The following is a 14,056-nucleotide window of genomic DNA, read 5'->3' as shown; positions in this document are numbered from 1 at the left end:
TACGTTAAGTCCAGAAACTACAGGAATTACGAATGTAACCTACGTTTTTAAGTATGCCACCTACATTTATTTTTCTCAGTGTAGTTCTTACATTACAAAATATGTTGTAACTCACGATATCCCGCTCGGTGGCACGTATAACTTTGGGATTCGTCTAATTATAACATATCAAATGCAAACACAATTGTCTGGTTCGGATCTCAGCGGAGCCACTGCGTGACCCTTCCTTGTGAGTAAATAAAGATTTTATAACGATTTTAATGTTTCGGTGCTAACCACGTAAAAACAAAAATCTTATAATCTCTATATTTTTTTTGAGTTCTGACTAGCACTCAAAGAGTTTTAGAGTTCATCCTAGGTTAGACCAATAGTTCTGGGTAAATAAAGATTTTATAGCCATTTTAAAGTTGAGGAGCTACCCTCACGCAAAAACAAAAATAATAAAATGTCTATATTTTTTGGAGTTCTGAGTAGCACTCAAAGAGTTCTAGAGTTCTTGATAGGTTAGACCAATAGTTCTGGGTAAATAAAGATTTTATAGCGATTTTAATGTTTCGCTGCTAACTTCAGGCAAAAAACCTAAAATCTTAAGATGTCTCTATTTTTTAGAGTTCTGAGTAGCACTCACAGAGTTCTAGAGTTCTTGCTAGGTTAGACCAATATTTCTGGGTAAATAAAGATTTTATAGCCATTTTAAAGTTTCGGTGCTAACTTCACGCAAAACCTAAATTCATAAAATGTATATTTTTTTAGAATTCTGAGCAGCACTCAAAGAGTTGTACAGTTCCTGATAGATTAGACCAACAGTTCTGGGTAAATATACATTTTATAGCCATTTTAAAGTTTCGGTACTAACTTCACGTAAAACCAAAAATCTCAAAGTCTCTATATTTTTTAGAGTTCTGAGTAACACTCAAAGAGTTCTAGAGTTCTTCCTAGGTTGGACCAATAGTTCTAGGAAAATAAAGATTTTATCGGGACTTTAAAGTTTCGCTGCTAACTTCAAATAAAACCAAAAATTTTAAAATTCTATATTTTTTAGAGTTCTGAGTAGCACTCAAAGAGTTCTAGAGTTCTTCATAGGTTAGACCAATAGTTCTGGGTAAATAAAGATTTTATAGCGATTTTAATGTTTCGCTGCTAACTTCAGGCAAAACCTAAAATCTTAAGATGTCTCTATTTTTTAGAGTTCTGAGTAGCACTCACAGAGTTCTAGAGTTCTTGCTAGGTTAGACCAATATTTCTGGGTAAATAAAGATTTTATAGCCATTTTAAAGTTTCGGTGCTAACTTCACGCAAAACCTAAATTCATAAAATGTATATTTTTTTAGAATTCTGAGCAGCACTCAAAGAGTTGTACAGTTCCTGATAGATTAGACCAACAGTTCTGCGTAAATAGACATTTTATAGGCATTTTAAAGTTTCGGTGCTCACTTCACGCAACACCAAAAATCTTAAAATCTCAATTTTTTTAGAGTTCTGAGTAGCACTCAAAGAGTTCTAGAGTTCTTGCAATGTTAGACCAATAGTTCTGGGTAAATAAAGATTTTATAGCGATTTTAATGTTTCGCTGCTAACTTCAGGCAAAACCTAAAATCTTAAGATGTCTCTATTTTTTAGAGTTCTGAGTAGCACTCACAGAGTTCTAGAGTTCTTGCTAGGTTAGACCAATATTTCTGGGTAAATAAAGATTTTATAGCCATTTTAATGTTTCGCTGCTAACTTCAGGCAAAACCTAAAATCTTAAGATGTCTCTATTTTTTAGAGTTCTGGGTAGCACTCGAAGAGTTCTAGAGTTCTTGATAGGTTAGACCAATAGTTCCCGGTAAATAAAGATTTTATAGCTATTTTAAAGTTTCGGTGCTAACTTCACGCATCACCAAAAATCTTAAAATCTCTATATTTTTTTAGAGTTCTGAGTAGCACTCAAAGAGTTCTAGAGTTCTTGATAGGTTAGACCAATAGTTCTGAGTAAATAAAGATTTTATAGCGATTTTAAAGTATCGGTGCTAACTACGTAAAAACAAAAATCTTTAAATCTCTATATTTTTCTAGAGTTCTGAGTAGCACTTCAAGAGTTCTAAAGTTTCTCATGAAAAGTAAGATCAATTGTCGTAAAATAAGGGAATAAATGGGAAATGAATGTTTCGTCATAATCTACTGATCACACATGCAATCGTTGGAAATCATTAAGAAGTATATAACACGTGCCTAACAAAATTCAAACAATGTTACCCAAAACATAGAAATCGACAATTGCAGGTGCGTGAAGTTGGCAGGACCACTAACAGCTCAAAGTCTGAAACTCGGTGGAGAATTTGAGTAGAATTTGAGCTCAAAGAAAAACCAACTCCCAGAATTTGAGCTTTGAATTTAGAGGCTCTAAGTCCATTTGAAAGGTGGTCCTGCCAACTTCACGCTGCAGGACCACCGGAAGCTCGAATTCTCAAACTCCGTCCAGATATCCAGTAGAATTTGAGCTTTCAAAAAAAACAACTCCCGGAATTTGAGCTTTCAATTTAAAGGGTCTAAGTCCACTTAAAAGTTGCAATTTTGAACACATCGTACCAGGACACCAATAGCTCAAATTCTGAAACTCCGTGAAGATATTGAGTAGAATTTGAGCTCTCAGAAAAAACAACTTCCAGAATTTGAGCTTTCAATTTAAAGGCTCTAAGTCTATGTGAAAGTTGGTCCTGCCAACTTCACGCTGCAGTACCACCGAAAGCAGTTTTGAAGTGGACATAGACCCTCAAAATTGAAAGCTCAAATTCCGGGAGTTGGTTTTTTTGAAAGCTAAAATTCTACTGAAAAATATCTGGAAGGAGTTTGAGAATTTGAGCTTTCGGTGGTCCTGCAGCGTGAAGTTGGCAGGACCATGTTTCAAATGGACTTAGAGCCTTCAAATTGAAAGCTCAAAATTTGGGAGTTGGTTTTTTTGAAAGCCCAAATTCTACTGAATATCTGGACGGAGTTTGAGAAGTAGCGTTTTCGGTGGTCCTGCAGCGTGAAGTTGGCAGGACCACCTTTCACATGGACTTAGAGCATTTAAATTGATCTCCTGATCACACATGCAATCGTTGGAAATCATTAACCAAATTCCGGGAGTTGTTTTTTTCTGAGAGCTCAAATTCTACTCAATATGTGCACGGAGTATCAGAATTTGAACTATTGGTGTCTTGGTACTATGTGTTCAAAATTGCAGCTTTTAAGTGGACTTAGACCCTTTAAGTCGAAAGCTCAAATTTCTAGAGTTGTTTTTTTTTTTTTTTTTTTTTTTTTGAAAGCTCAAATTCTAGTGAATATCTGGACGGAGTTTGAGAATTTGAGCTTTCGGTGGTCCTGGAGCGTGAAGTTGGCAGGACCACCTTCCACATGGACTTAGAGCCTTTAAATTGAAAGCCCAAATTCTGGGAGTTCGTTTTTCTGAGAGCTCAGATTCTACTCAAATTCTCCACCGAGTTTCAGAATTTGAGCTGTTAGTGGTCCTGCCAACTTCACGCACCTGCAATTGTCGATTTCTATGCTTTGGGTAACATTGTTTGAATTTTATTAGGCACATGTTATATACTTGTTAATGATTTCCAACGATTGCATGTGTGATCAGTAGATTATGACGAAACATTCATTTCCCATTTATTCCCTTATTTTACGACAATTGATCTTACTTTTCATGAGAAACTTTAGAACTCTTGAAGTGCTACTCAGAACTCTAGAAAAATATAGAGATTTAAAGATTTAGCAGCGAAACATTAAAGTCGCTATAAAATCTTTATTTATCCAGAACTATTGGTCTAACCTAGCTAGAACTCTAGAACTCTTTGAGTGCTAGTCAGAACTCTAAAAAGGATAGAGATTTTAAGATTTTTGGTGATGCGTGAAGTTAGCACCGAAACTTTAAAATAGCTATAAAATCTTTATTTACCGGGAACTATTGGTCTAACCTATCAAGAACTCTAGAACTCTTTGACTGCTACTCAAAACTCTAAAAATATAGACATTTAATGATTTTTGGTGTTGCGTGAAGGTAGCACCAAAACTTTAAATCATTATATAATCTTTATTTACCCAGAACTATTGCTCTAACCTAGCAGGAGCTCCAGCACTCTTTGAGTGCTACTCAGGACTCTAAAAAATATAGATATTTTATCATTTTTGGTTTTTCGTGAAGTTAGAAGCGAAATTTAAATCATTATAAAATCTTTATTTACCCAGAACTATTGGTCTATATTAGCAAGAACCCTAGAACTCTTTGAGTGCTACTCAGAACTCTAAAAAAGTATAGTTATCTTAAGATTCCTGGTTTTTCCTGAAGTTAGCTGCGAAACATTAAAATCACCATAAAATCTTTATTTACCCAGAATTATTGATCAAACCTAGTTAGAACTCTAGAACTCTTTGAGTGCTACTCAGAACTCTAAAAAATATAGAAATATTAAGATATTTGGTGTTGCGTGAAGTTAGCACAAAAACTTCTAAATCGCTATAAAATCTTTATTTAACCAGAACTGTTGGTCTGACCTATGAAGAACTCTAGAACTCTTTGAGTGCTACTCAGAATTCTAAAAAGTGTCCACATTTTATAATTTTTGGTGTTGCGTGAAGTTAGTACCGAAACTTTAAAATTGCTATAAAATTTTTATTTACAAACAACTATTGGTCTAAACTGTGAAGAACTCTAGAACTCTTTGAGTGCTACTCAGAACTCTAAGAAAATATAGCCATTTAAAGATTTTCTGTTTTGCGTGAAGGTAGCACCGAAATATTAAAATCAATATAAAAATCTTTATTTACCCAGAACTATTGGTCTAACTTAGCTGGAACTCTAGAACTCTTTGAGTGCTACTCAGAACTCTAAAAAATATAGAGATTTTAAGATTTTTGGTGTTGCGTGAAGTTAGCACCGAAACTTTAAAATCGCTATAAAATCTTTATTTACCCAGAACTATTGGTCTAACCTATCAAGAACTCTAGAACTCTTTGAGTGCTACTCACAAGGAAGGGTCACGCAGTGGCTCCGCTGAGATCCGAACGAGACAATTATGTTTGCATTTGAAATGTTATAACTAGATGAATCCCAAAGTTATACGTGCCACCGGGAGGAATATCGTGAGTTACAACATATTTTGTTATGTAAGAACTACAAAAAAATTACATGGCAGAATAGTTTGAACCGAGTCATTTGTTCGAAAACGGTTGGGTAAGTGGAAAACTCGACCAACACGTATCCCATCATTTTCAACGACAAACTTTTTGGGGTAAAAAACTTTGTCCCAGGGTCCCCCGCAGGGTCCCAGACGGGGTCCAACTCAAAATTTTCAAATAGCAAGGGGGGTTAAGTGGCACATCATTTGAAAGCTGTTGTAAAATGAAAGAAAATGCAGCAAGTCTCGACTCTCTACAACAACCCTGTGCAAAATGACGGAGGATCAAAATGTAAACAAAAACTTAATTGAAAAGTCCATGGGCACCCCTATAAATCGGAAATGGTGAGACTTGAAAATAGGAAGGGAGTCTGGCATTATGTTCAAAGTACAACAATTTAAGTGAAAACGTCTTGTCCCAGGGTACCCACAGAGTCCCAGGTGGGGTCCAACTAAAAAGTTTCAAATGGCAAGAGAGGTTAAGAAGCTCATCGTTTGCAAGATCTTGTTAAATGAAAGTAGATGGAGCAAGTCTTGACTTTCTACGACAACCCTGTCCAAAATTGTGGCGGGTCAAAATGTAAATAAAAGCTTAATTAAAAAACTATGGCCACCTTGAATCCAAGATGGCCGCTTAAAACCTATGCCATTCATAACAGTACAAATCTAACTCTATTTTTCTCTATTATGTATTTAGAAATACTAGGAAGACTAAAGAACAATTGAATTTCGATTCACTTCAACTATTATTTCATTCGGTAACAACACATATATGGTTTCTTCTTAATGCACGTTCGTCACGGTTCTCTCGGCATTATTTACTTGAATATAACAAATATGCGATGAACACACAACTATGACTTCCTACTCATAGTAGGAAAAATAAAAAGTTGAATACCTTCGGGTATTTTTCTAATTTTGTCATACGTAGTTCATACAGAAAGAACTTGCTGCACCAGTAAGTTGGGGGCTCTATTATAACGTATTCGTGATGGTTACATTTGTATGTCATTCGTTGTTTGATCTCAATACTTCAAACAATACCAAATAAAAAAAAATCATTTGCAAGATTGGCAAGTAGAACCAAACATATGTAAGTCATTTCAGTACATCGAACTGCGTCAAACTTTGTTGGCTTGGTCACAGTATTCCAAGAAATAACATGTTTATATACAAACTCATTTTTCACGCTGGCAGCCATATTGGATTACAGATTATACTCTTTGATATTTTGTGGACTATTAACCATAAACGTTCACTTTTCCAACACCAGTGGTGTGAGCTGGATATGCGTTCGATGCATAGTGCGGCATTTTGAACTCAAGATGTCGCGTTTTTGAACATTTTGCATATTTTAGTCACTTACTAATCAACATTAATGCCAAATTTGTTTTCCTAGCTTCAGCAGTTTGGTATGCTTATCCTTTCGATATAGGTTTTAAGCGGCCATCTTGGATTGTTTTCCAATTTGTTTACATTTTGACCCACCGCAATTTTGGACAGGGTTGTCGTAGAAAGTCGAGACGTGCTCCATCTTCTTTCACTTAACAAGAGCTTTCAAACGATGTCCTACCTCCCTTGCCATTTGAAATTTTTTAGTTGGACCCCACCTGGGACCATGTGGGGACCCTGGGACAAGAAGTTTTCACTTAAAACGTTATACTTTGAAAATAATACCACACATCCTTTTCTGTTTTCACATTTGTCTCACCATTTCCGATTTATAGGGGTGACCATGGACTTTTCAATTAAGTTTTTGTTTACACTTTGACCCGTCGCCATTTTGCACAGGGTTGTTGTAGAGAGTCGAGACCTGCTGCATTTTCTTTCATTTTACAACAGCTTTCAAATGATGTGCCACTTAACCCCCCTTGCTATTTGAAAATTTTGAGTTGGACCCCGTCTGGGACCCTGCGGGGGACCCTGGGACAAAGTTTTTTACCCCAAAAAGTTTGTCGTTGAAAATGATGGGATACTTGTTGGTCGAGTTTTCCACTTACCCAACCGTTTCCGAACAAATGACTCGGTTCAAACTATTCTGCCATGTAATTTTTTGTAGTTCTTACATTACAAAATATGTTGTAACTCACGATATTCCTCCCGGTGGCACGTATAACTTTGGGATTCATCTAGTTATAGCATTTCAAATGCAAACACAACTGTCTCGTTCGGATCTCAGCGGAGCCACTGCGTGACCCTTCCTTGTCAGAACTCTAAAAAAAATTTAGATTTTAAGATTTTTGGTGTTACGTGAAGTGACCACCGAAACTTTAAAATCGCTATAAAATCTTTATTTACCCAGAACTATTGGTCTAACCTATCAAGAACTCTAGAACTCTTTGAGTGCTACTCAGAATTCTAAAAAAATATAGAGATTTTAAGATTTTTGGTGTTGCGTGAAGTTAGCACCGAAACTTTAAAATCGCTATAAAATCTTTATTTACCCAGAACTATCGGTCTAATCTATCAAGAACTCTAGAGCTCTTTGAGTGCTACTCAGAACTCTAAAAAAATATAGAGATTTTAAGATTTTTGGTGTTGCGTGAAGTTAGCACAAAAACTTCTAAATCACTATAAAATCTTTATTTACCCAGAACTATTGGTCTGACCTATGAAGAACTCTAGAACTCTTTGAGTGCTACTCAGAACTCTAAAAATATACAGCTATTATGATTTTTGTTTTTGCGTGAATGTAGCATCGAAACTTTAAAATCAATATAAAATCTTTATTTACCCAGAACTATTGGTCTAACCTAGCAGGAGCTCTAGTACTCTTTGAGTGCTACTCAGAACTCTAAAAAATATAGACATTTTATGTTTTTTGTTTTTGCGTGAAGGTAGCTCCTCAACATTAAAATCGCTATAAAATCTTTATTTACCCAGAACTATTGGTCTAACCTATCAAGAACTCTAGAACTCTTTTAGTGCTACTCAGAATTCTAAAAAGTGTCCACATTTTAAAATTTTTGGTGTTGCGTGAAGTTAGCACCGAAACTTTAAAATTGCTATAAAATTTTTATTTACAAACAACTATTGGTCTAAACTGTGAAGAACTCTAGAACTCTTTGAGTGCTACTCACAACTCTAAGAAAATATAGCCATTTAAAGATTTTCTGTTTTGCGTGAAGGTAGCACCGAAATATTAAAATCAATATAAAATCTTTATTTACCCAGAACTATTGGTCTAACTTAGCTGGAACTCTAGAACTCTTTGAGTGCTACTCAGAACTGTAAAAAATATAGATATTTAATGATTTTTGGTTTTGCGTGAAGGTAGCAGCGAAACTTTAAATCATTATAAACTTTTTATTTACCCAGAACTATAGGTCTAACCTAGCAAGAACTCTAGAACTCTTTGAGTACTACTGAGAACTCTAAAAATATAGACATTTTATGATTTCTGGTTTTGCGTGAAGGTAGCAGCGAAACTTTAAATCATTATAAAATTTTTATTTACCCAGAACTATAGGTCTAACCTAGCAAGAACTCTAGAACTCTTTGAGTGCTACTCAGATCTCTAAAAAATATAGACATTTTATGATTTCTGGTTTTGCGTGAAGGTAGCACTGAAACATTAAAATCGATATAAAATCTTTATTTACCGAGAATTATTGGTCTAACATTGCAAGAACTCTAGAACTCTTTGAGTGTTACTCAGAACTCTAAAAAATATAGAAATTTTGAGATTTTTGGTTTTACGTGAAGTTAGCACCGAAACTTTAAAATCGCTATAAAATCTCTATTTACCCAGAACTGTTGGTCTAATCTATCAGGAACTGTACAACTCTTTGAGTGCTGCTCAGAACTCTAAAAAATATAGACATTTTATGATTTTTGGTTTTGCGTGAAGTTAGCACCGAAACTTTAAAATGGCTATAAAATCTTTATTTACCCAGAACTATTGGTCTAACCTAGCAAGAACTCTAGAACTCTTTGAGTGCTACTCAGAACTCTAAAAAAATATAGAGATTTTAAGATTTTTGGTGTTGCGTGAAGTTAGCACCGAAACTTTAAAATGGCTATAAAATCTTTATTTAACCAGAACTATTGGTCTAACCTATCAAGAACTCTAGAACTCTTTGAGTGCTACTCAGAACTCTAAAAAAAATTTAGATTTTAAGATTTTTGGTGTTGCGTGAAGTTAGCACCGAAACTTTAAAATCGCTATAAAATCTTTATTTACCCAGAACTATTGGTCTAACCTAGCAAGAACTTTAGAACTCTTTGAGTGCTACTCAGAACTTTAAAAAAAAATATCGATTTATTAAACCTTTGGTCGCTAACTTCACGGGTGTTAAAAACATTCCAGGCTCGAACCTCATGTACGTTAAAAATTTGATCGAGATTGGTCATTTGTTTCAAAAGTTATGAAGTTTTATTTTTTTTTATAACTCCTCCTCATCCCTCTCCCCTAAGCACTACCTTCAAAGTGAATATATAAAAACACTCTCAGCCCAGAACTCCATTCACGTTAAAAATTTGATCGAGATCGGTTAGGTGGTTCAAGAAATTAGGAGGCACAAACATAGTCACTTTCAATTTTATAATATAGACTAGCCTTTAGCTAGCTTCCGTTCCGCCCCCAGACCCCTGCGTTTGCTCGGCCTACGGTCTCTCGTCTTTTATGTATCATCCTTTGCATCATGAGTAAATTTCGTGCATTTGCTCTTAACGTTTCATCTTATCCAGCTGGAAGCTTCGACCCCTGAACCCCGCGTTTACTTGGCCTACAGCCTCGCACCTGTTAAGCCCACAATTTTTCCAAATTTCAAGTTTCTTTTCGTATTTCAACTATCTAAAAGATAAGATTTCGTATCCCAAGAAAACGTCAATTTAAATAAAATGGGAATTTCTTCATCCCCCTTTAGACCCCTTAAAAACTAAAAATATTCACTTTTGGCAATTTTTCTGTAGGTTAATCCCGGAAGGCCACAATCATGACAAAGTTCATCATTCTAATACTGCCGGAAGAACATTTTGGGGTGTAGAAGATGTTCCATTTAAATAACATAGGGAAGATTTTCCAGTTCCCCATAAAAGCACTCTACAGTCGAAATATTTTATTTTTAGTGCTTTACTTAGATAACGCTTACGAAAATGCATAAGCATACCGAATTTCAAATTATTCCAATTCCAAGTACCTAAAATATGAAATTATAGGTCCAAAAAAGGACTATTTAAATAACATGGAATTTCTTCATCGCCCCTTTAGACCCTCTAAAAATTAAAAAATATTCACTTTTGGTAATTTTCCTGCCAATTAGTCCCAGAAAAGCTACAATCATGTCAAAATTAATCACTGTAGCCTTATAGGAAGTGCCCAATAATTTTGGGAGTGTAAAAGGCGTTCTTTATAAATGACATGAAGAAGATTTTTAGTTCTCCATAAAATCACTCTAAAGTTAAAAAAAAAAAAAAACACTTTCATTTTTAGTGATTTACTTAGGTAACGTTAACAAAAACGTACAAACATACCGAATTTCAAGTTTTTATTCCGATTTGAAGTGCCTAAAACATGGGATTATAGGTCCAAAAAAGGCCCATAAATAACACAGGGAATTTCATCATTTCCCCTTTAGACCCCCTAAAAGTGAAAAATATTCACTTTTGGCAGCTTTCCTGAGGGTTAATCCCGAGAAGCTATAATCATGCCAAATTTCAACTTTCCACGTAAACCATAAGTACCCGTTTATTTTGTCATTTTATGTAGTTAGAATTTTAAGGAAGTAGCGATGAAAATCGTGTTAACTATTCTAACTTCTCCAAGTTGTATCATTGGTTATGGGTTTTCTCGAAGTTCTGCGGTTTCCTTTCACATCCTCATTCTACAGATAATTTCCCAATATTTCACTTTTGTTAATCATCCGTCTCCTTTCGCCCCATGGCATAACAGTGGGACGTTAAAGTAAACACAGACCATTTTAATTTTTTTCCAACTGCTGTATTGCAAAATTTTAGAATTTAAAAATAAAATATGAGCCATCCAGAATCTCTATAATCGTAGACCTTATGCGATATATTTTATTTTTACCACGAAATCTTTAATAAATATGTTAAAATCAATTCTGTGATTTACCAGTAAACGCCTATAATGGCCTCATCTGAATACGTTGGTTTGTCATGGGTGCCCAGTGAAGTGTGTTATCAGTTGGAAAAGATAGTGAATCGTTAATTTAAGAAAAACTCTAATATTCATCACAATGGGAACATAAGCCCGCTACCCAGTGGATTTTTGTTATGTAAGAAATCAATCTCTATCAGAATTATTACTGCTTAACTCCCATAATTCAAATTCACACTATCCTCTCAATTTTTTCTCGGTCTACTGTAAGATCTTTTTCCCAAGAGGCTTTCACCCACCATTCTAGAGACGTGTTACACTCATTTTAGAGGTGCAGATAAAATTAGTGATAAGATAGTGAAAAGTAATTGAGAAATAATCAGACAAGCTGTTCGTTTAAATACACATTTCAGTGTATAATCTGTTGTTGATTTATGTGCTAATAAAATCTTTGATTTCTGTGTCGGAGTCAAGACATTATGGCACCCAGACACATACAATTGTTTTGAACTCCTAGTTAGTCTAATATAATTTTTATTTAATGCAAATTATATTTTAGATAATTTCTATTCTAAACTGACCTTTTTATAATGTGTGGATCATCCAGTGCCAAAATGCATATGATATCATTTTTCGAATAATTTATCTTGTATCAGTTTACAATTTAACACAAGCAGATTCGAACTTACGTCCATGCTGATATGATTAAGGGTAAATTCCAGGCCCGTAGCCAGGGAGGGGCTAGAGGAGGCACTGCCTCCTCTAAATTATTTTTTGCCCCCTCTAAAAATATCGCTAAAGAGAATTTTCAAATTGACTCAAAACAAGTGAAATTCTTGCAACTATATTTACCAAATTAAATTCAACTTTGCGAATTCTACTCATTTCTGTGTAAAATTACATGTTTCTTGCTAGATGCACCAGACATCTTCCACTGTCTTCACCCATTTCAAGAATTTTAAACTGTATCCTATTACTGCAACCATGACAAGCATCCAAGGATGCCAGATGTACTTCCAAACAACAGTATCGTAGTCCAAAACGTTAGTTTGTGAATATTAATAAATTGTAGTGTCTCGCTTATTTTGGAAGGTAGAAAATTGAGTGCAAACATTGAACTAAACATATTCTTCTATTTTGTATTGATATAATCTAAAATTGCTGTAATATAATTTTGTTCTAATGTTTAAAAAAATAAATACTTCAATCTTAATTATTAATATGAAACAAAGTACTTCGTAAAGAGCTTGTATTAAGCACATAAAAATGAAACAAAAATTTACGGTTTCGATAATTCAAAAATAAATACAGATTCTGTAAATAATAAATAAATATATAATTTTATGGTGTTGTCCCCTTAGTCTTCATTTATGCCCCATCTAATAAATCAGGCTGGCTACGGGTCTGATAAATTCTCATGCGTAATTTTCGAGAAAATCGAAATAAACGAATTTTTATGACGCTATAAGTTATGTCGTTCATTGCTAAGAATAATTGATAGGTATTATTCTACTTGAACAGATTATTTATTTATGTGGAGTATATGTGAAAATACGAGTACACTGCTAAGTAGCAGATTGAATCTATTGTTTGGCGTGTGCTAAAGGTGACACGGTGAAGCAATACTCCTAACAGCAGCGGTACATACTGTTAACAATGAAGCAAATACTACGTAAATAAATGTAGTAGCGGTAGAAATTTCATAGGTTAAGCATTTTTTAGTGAAAAATGGGAATAAAATTACAGACGCGGAAGTTTTGTTTCCAACTAGAAACAGGAGAAATCTTAAAAACGCCTTGACATTTCAAGTTAACAACATAACACACCTCTATGTTAAGGTAAACAATCCACTTAAACTTGTATGTACAAAACTCCTCTTCTACAGGAGGGGTAGAGTGTTCACTTCTGGTGCATTGGGTTCCTGATTCGATCCCAGCTCGCGCTAAGTGAACTTTGTGGTGGACAAACACCGTGTGCGTGGGTTTTCTAGGAGTTCTCCCGTTTCCTCCCACTTTCTTTATTCCACCATTTCATTCATTTCTCAACATTACTGTTTCCTTTAGCCTAATTGCCATAAACGTGGGACGTAAAACAAAGATTTCATTTCATTTTCCTCTTCTACAGGCATTCTCTTTAAACCCCAGCAACTCTGCTAAAACCATCATTAGTTTGTTTTGCATAGAGCATCAACACAATTACACATTCGCTAAAGTATAGCATATTATTGAACCTCGACTTAGTCCACAATCTTTTCAATCAACTCGATACAAAACTTTCGAAGGTTAATTACTCAGTTCCATCACCTTAATACTTATCTAATAAAAGCCTTTCCTATCTTTACACAAATCCCATGTTGATTCATCCCCTCAAGTAATAAAGAAGTAACAGAACATACGTACCTGCAGACATAATAATCCAATGCGTGTGCATACATATATTTTAAATATCACAATTGGGAAACAGTGCACAAAGAACCGTTACGTGAAGAACTAGCTAATAAGCAAAATGCATTTCAGTGTTCGTGAAAAGACGCTTTTCTTTCACGACTCTCCATTAGATAGACAGTACATAAGTAGAAAGTTCTGTAACGGAAATGAGTACATTTCTAACATACCGTTTACTGTGGAGCGAACGTGCGAAATGTCTTCATACGAAAAGAACGTTTTTTCTTGGCATACGATATTCTTCTTCGAAGGTTGGTGGTCAATGTGAAAGGGTTAAATTTTCTTTCTATTTAGTGTCATTTTTGATCTCTTGATATGGGTATTCTTCCTTTGATGTCGCGCACGCGTATTTACTTCACTCTTGGTCATTCACGCCCAGTTATTCCTTTAAATTTTCCATCCAGAAA

The 14,056-nt window shown here is 34.8% G+C and overlaps 1 protein-coding gene across 3 annotated transcripts in view; it reads right to left on the bottom strand.

Annotated features, from left to right (window-relative positions):
- The window catches only part of LOC145690467 (uncharacterized), a 160,872-nt gene that overhangs the window by 101,671 nt on the left and 45,145 nt on the right, over window positions 1-14,056 (bottom strand). The window contains exon 1 of one of the 3 annotated variants that reach the window (XM_081765377.1): window positions 13,605-13,760. The exons of the other annotated variants lie outside the window; for them this stretch is intronic. Within the exon in view, the coding sequence (XP_081621503.1) occupies window positions 13,605-13,635 (31 nt within the window). The 5' untranslated portion in view covers window positions 13,636-13,760. Of the gene's footprint in view, window positions 1-13,604; window positions 13,761-14,056 lie in introns of those variants that run through there. 3 annotated transcript variants of the gene reach the window in all.

The sequence above is a fragment of the Thermobia domestica genome, chromosome 7 (assembly GCF_964235325.1).
Source record: "Thermobia domestica chromosome 7, izTheDome1.hap1.1, whole genome shotgun sequence".
Classification (NCBI taxonomy): Eukaryota; Metazoa; Arthropoda; class Insecta; order Zygentoma; family Lepismatidae; genus Thermobia; species Thermobia domestica.
The sequence above is the reverse complement of the archived record's forward strand: the minus strand, read 5'-3'. Positions and strand labels throughout refer to the sequence as shown.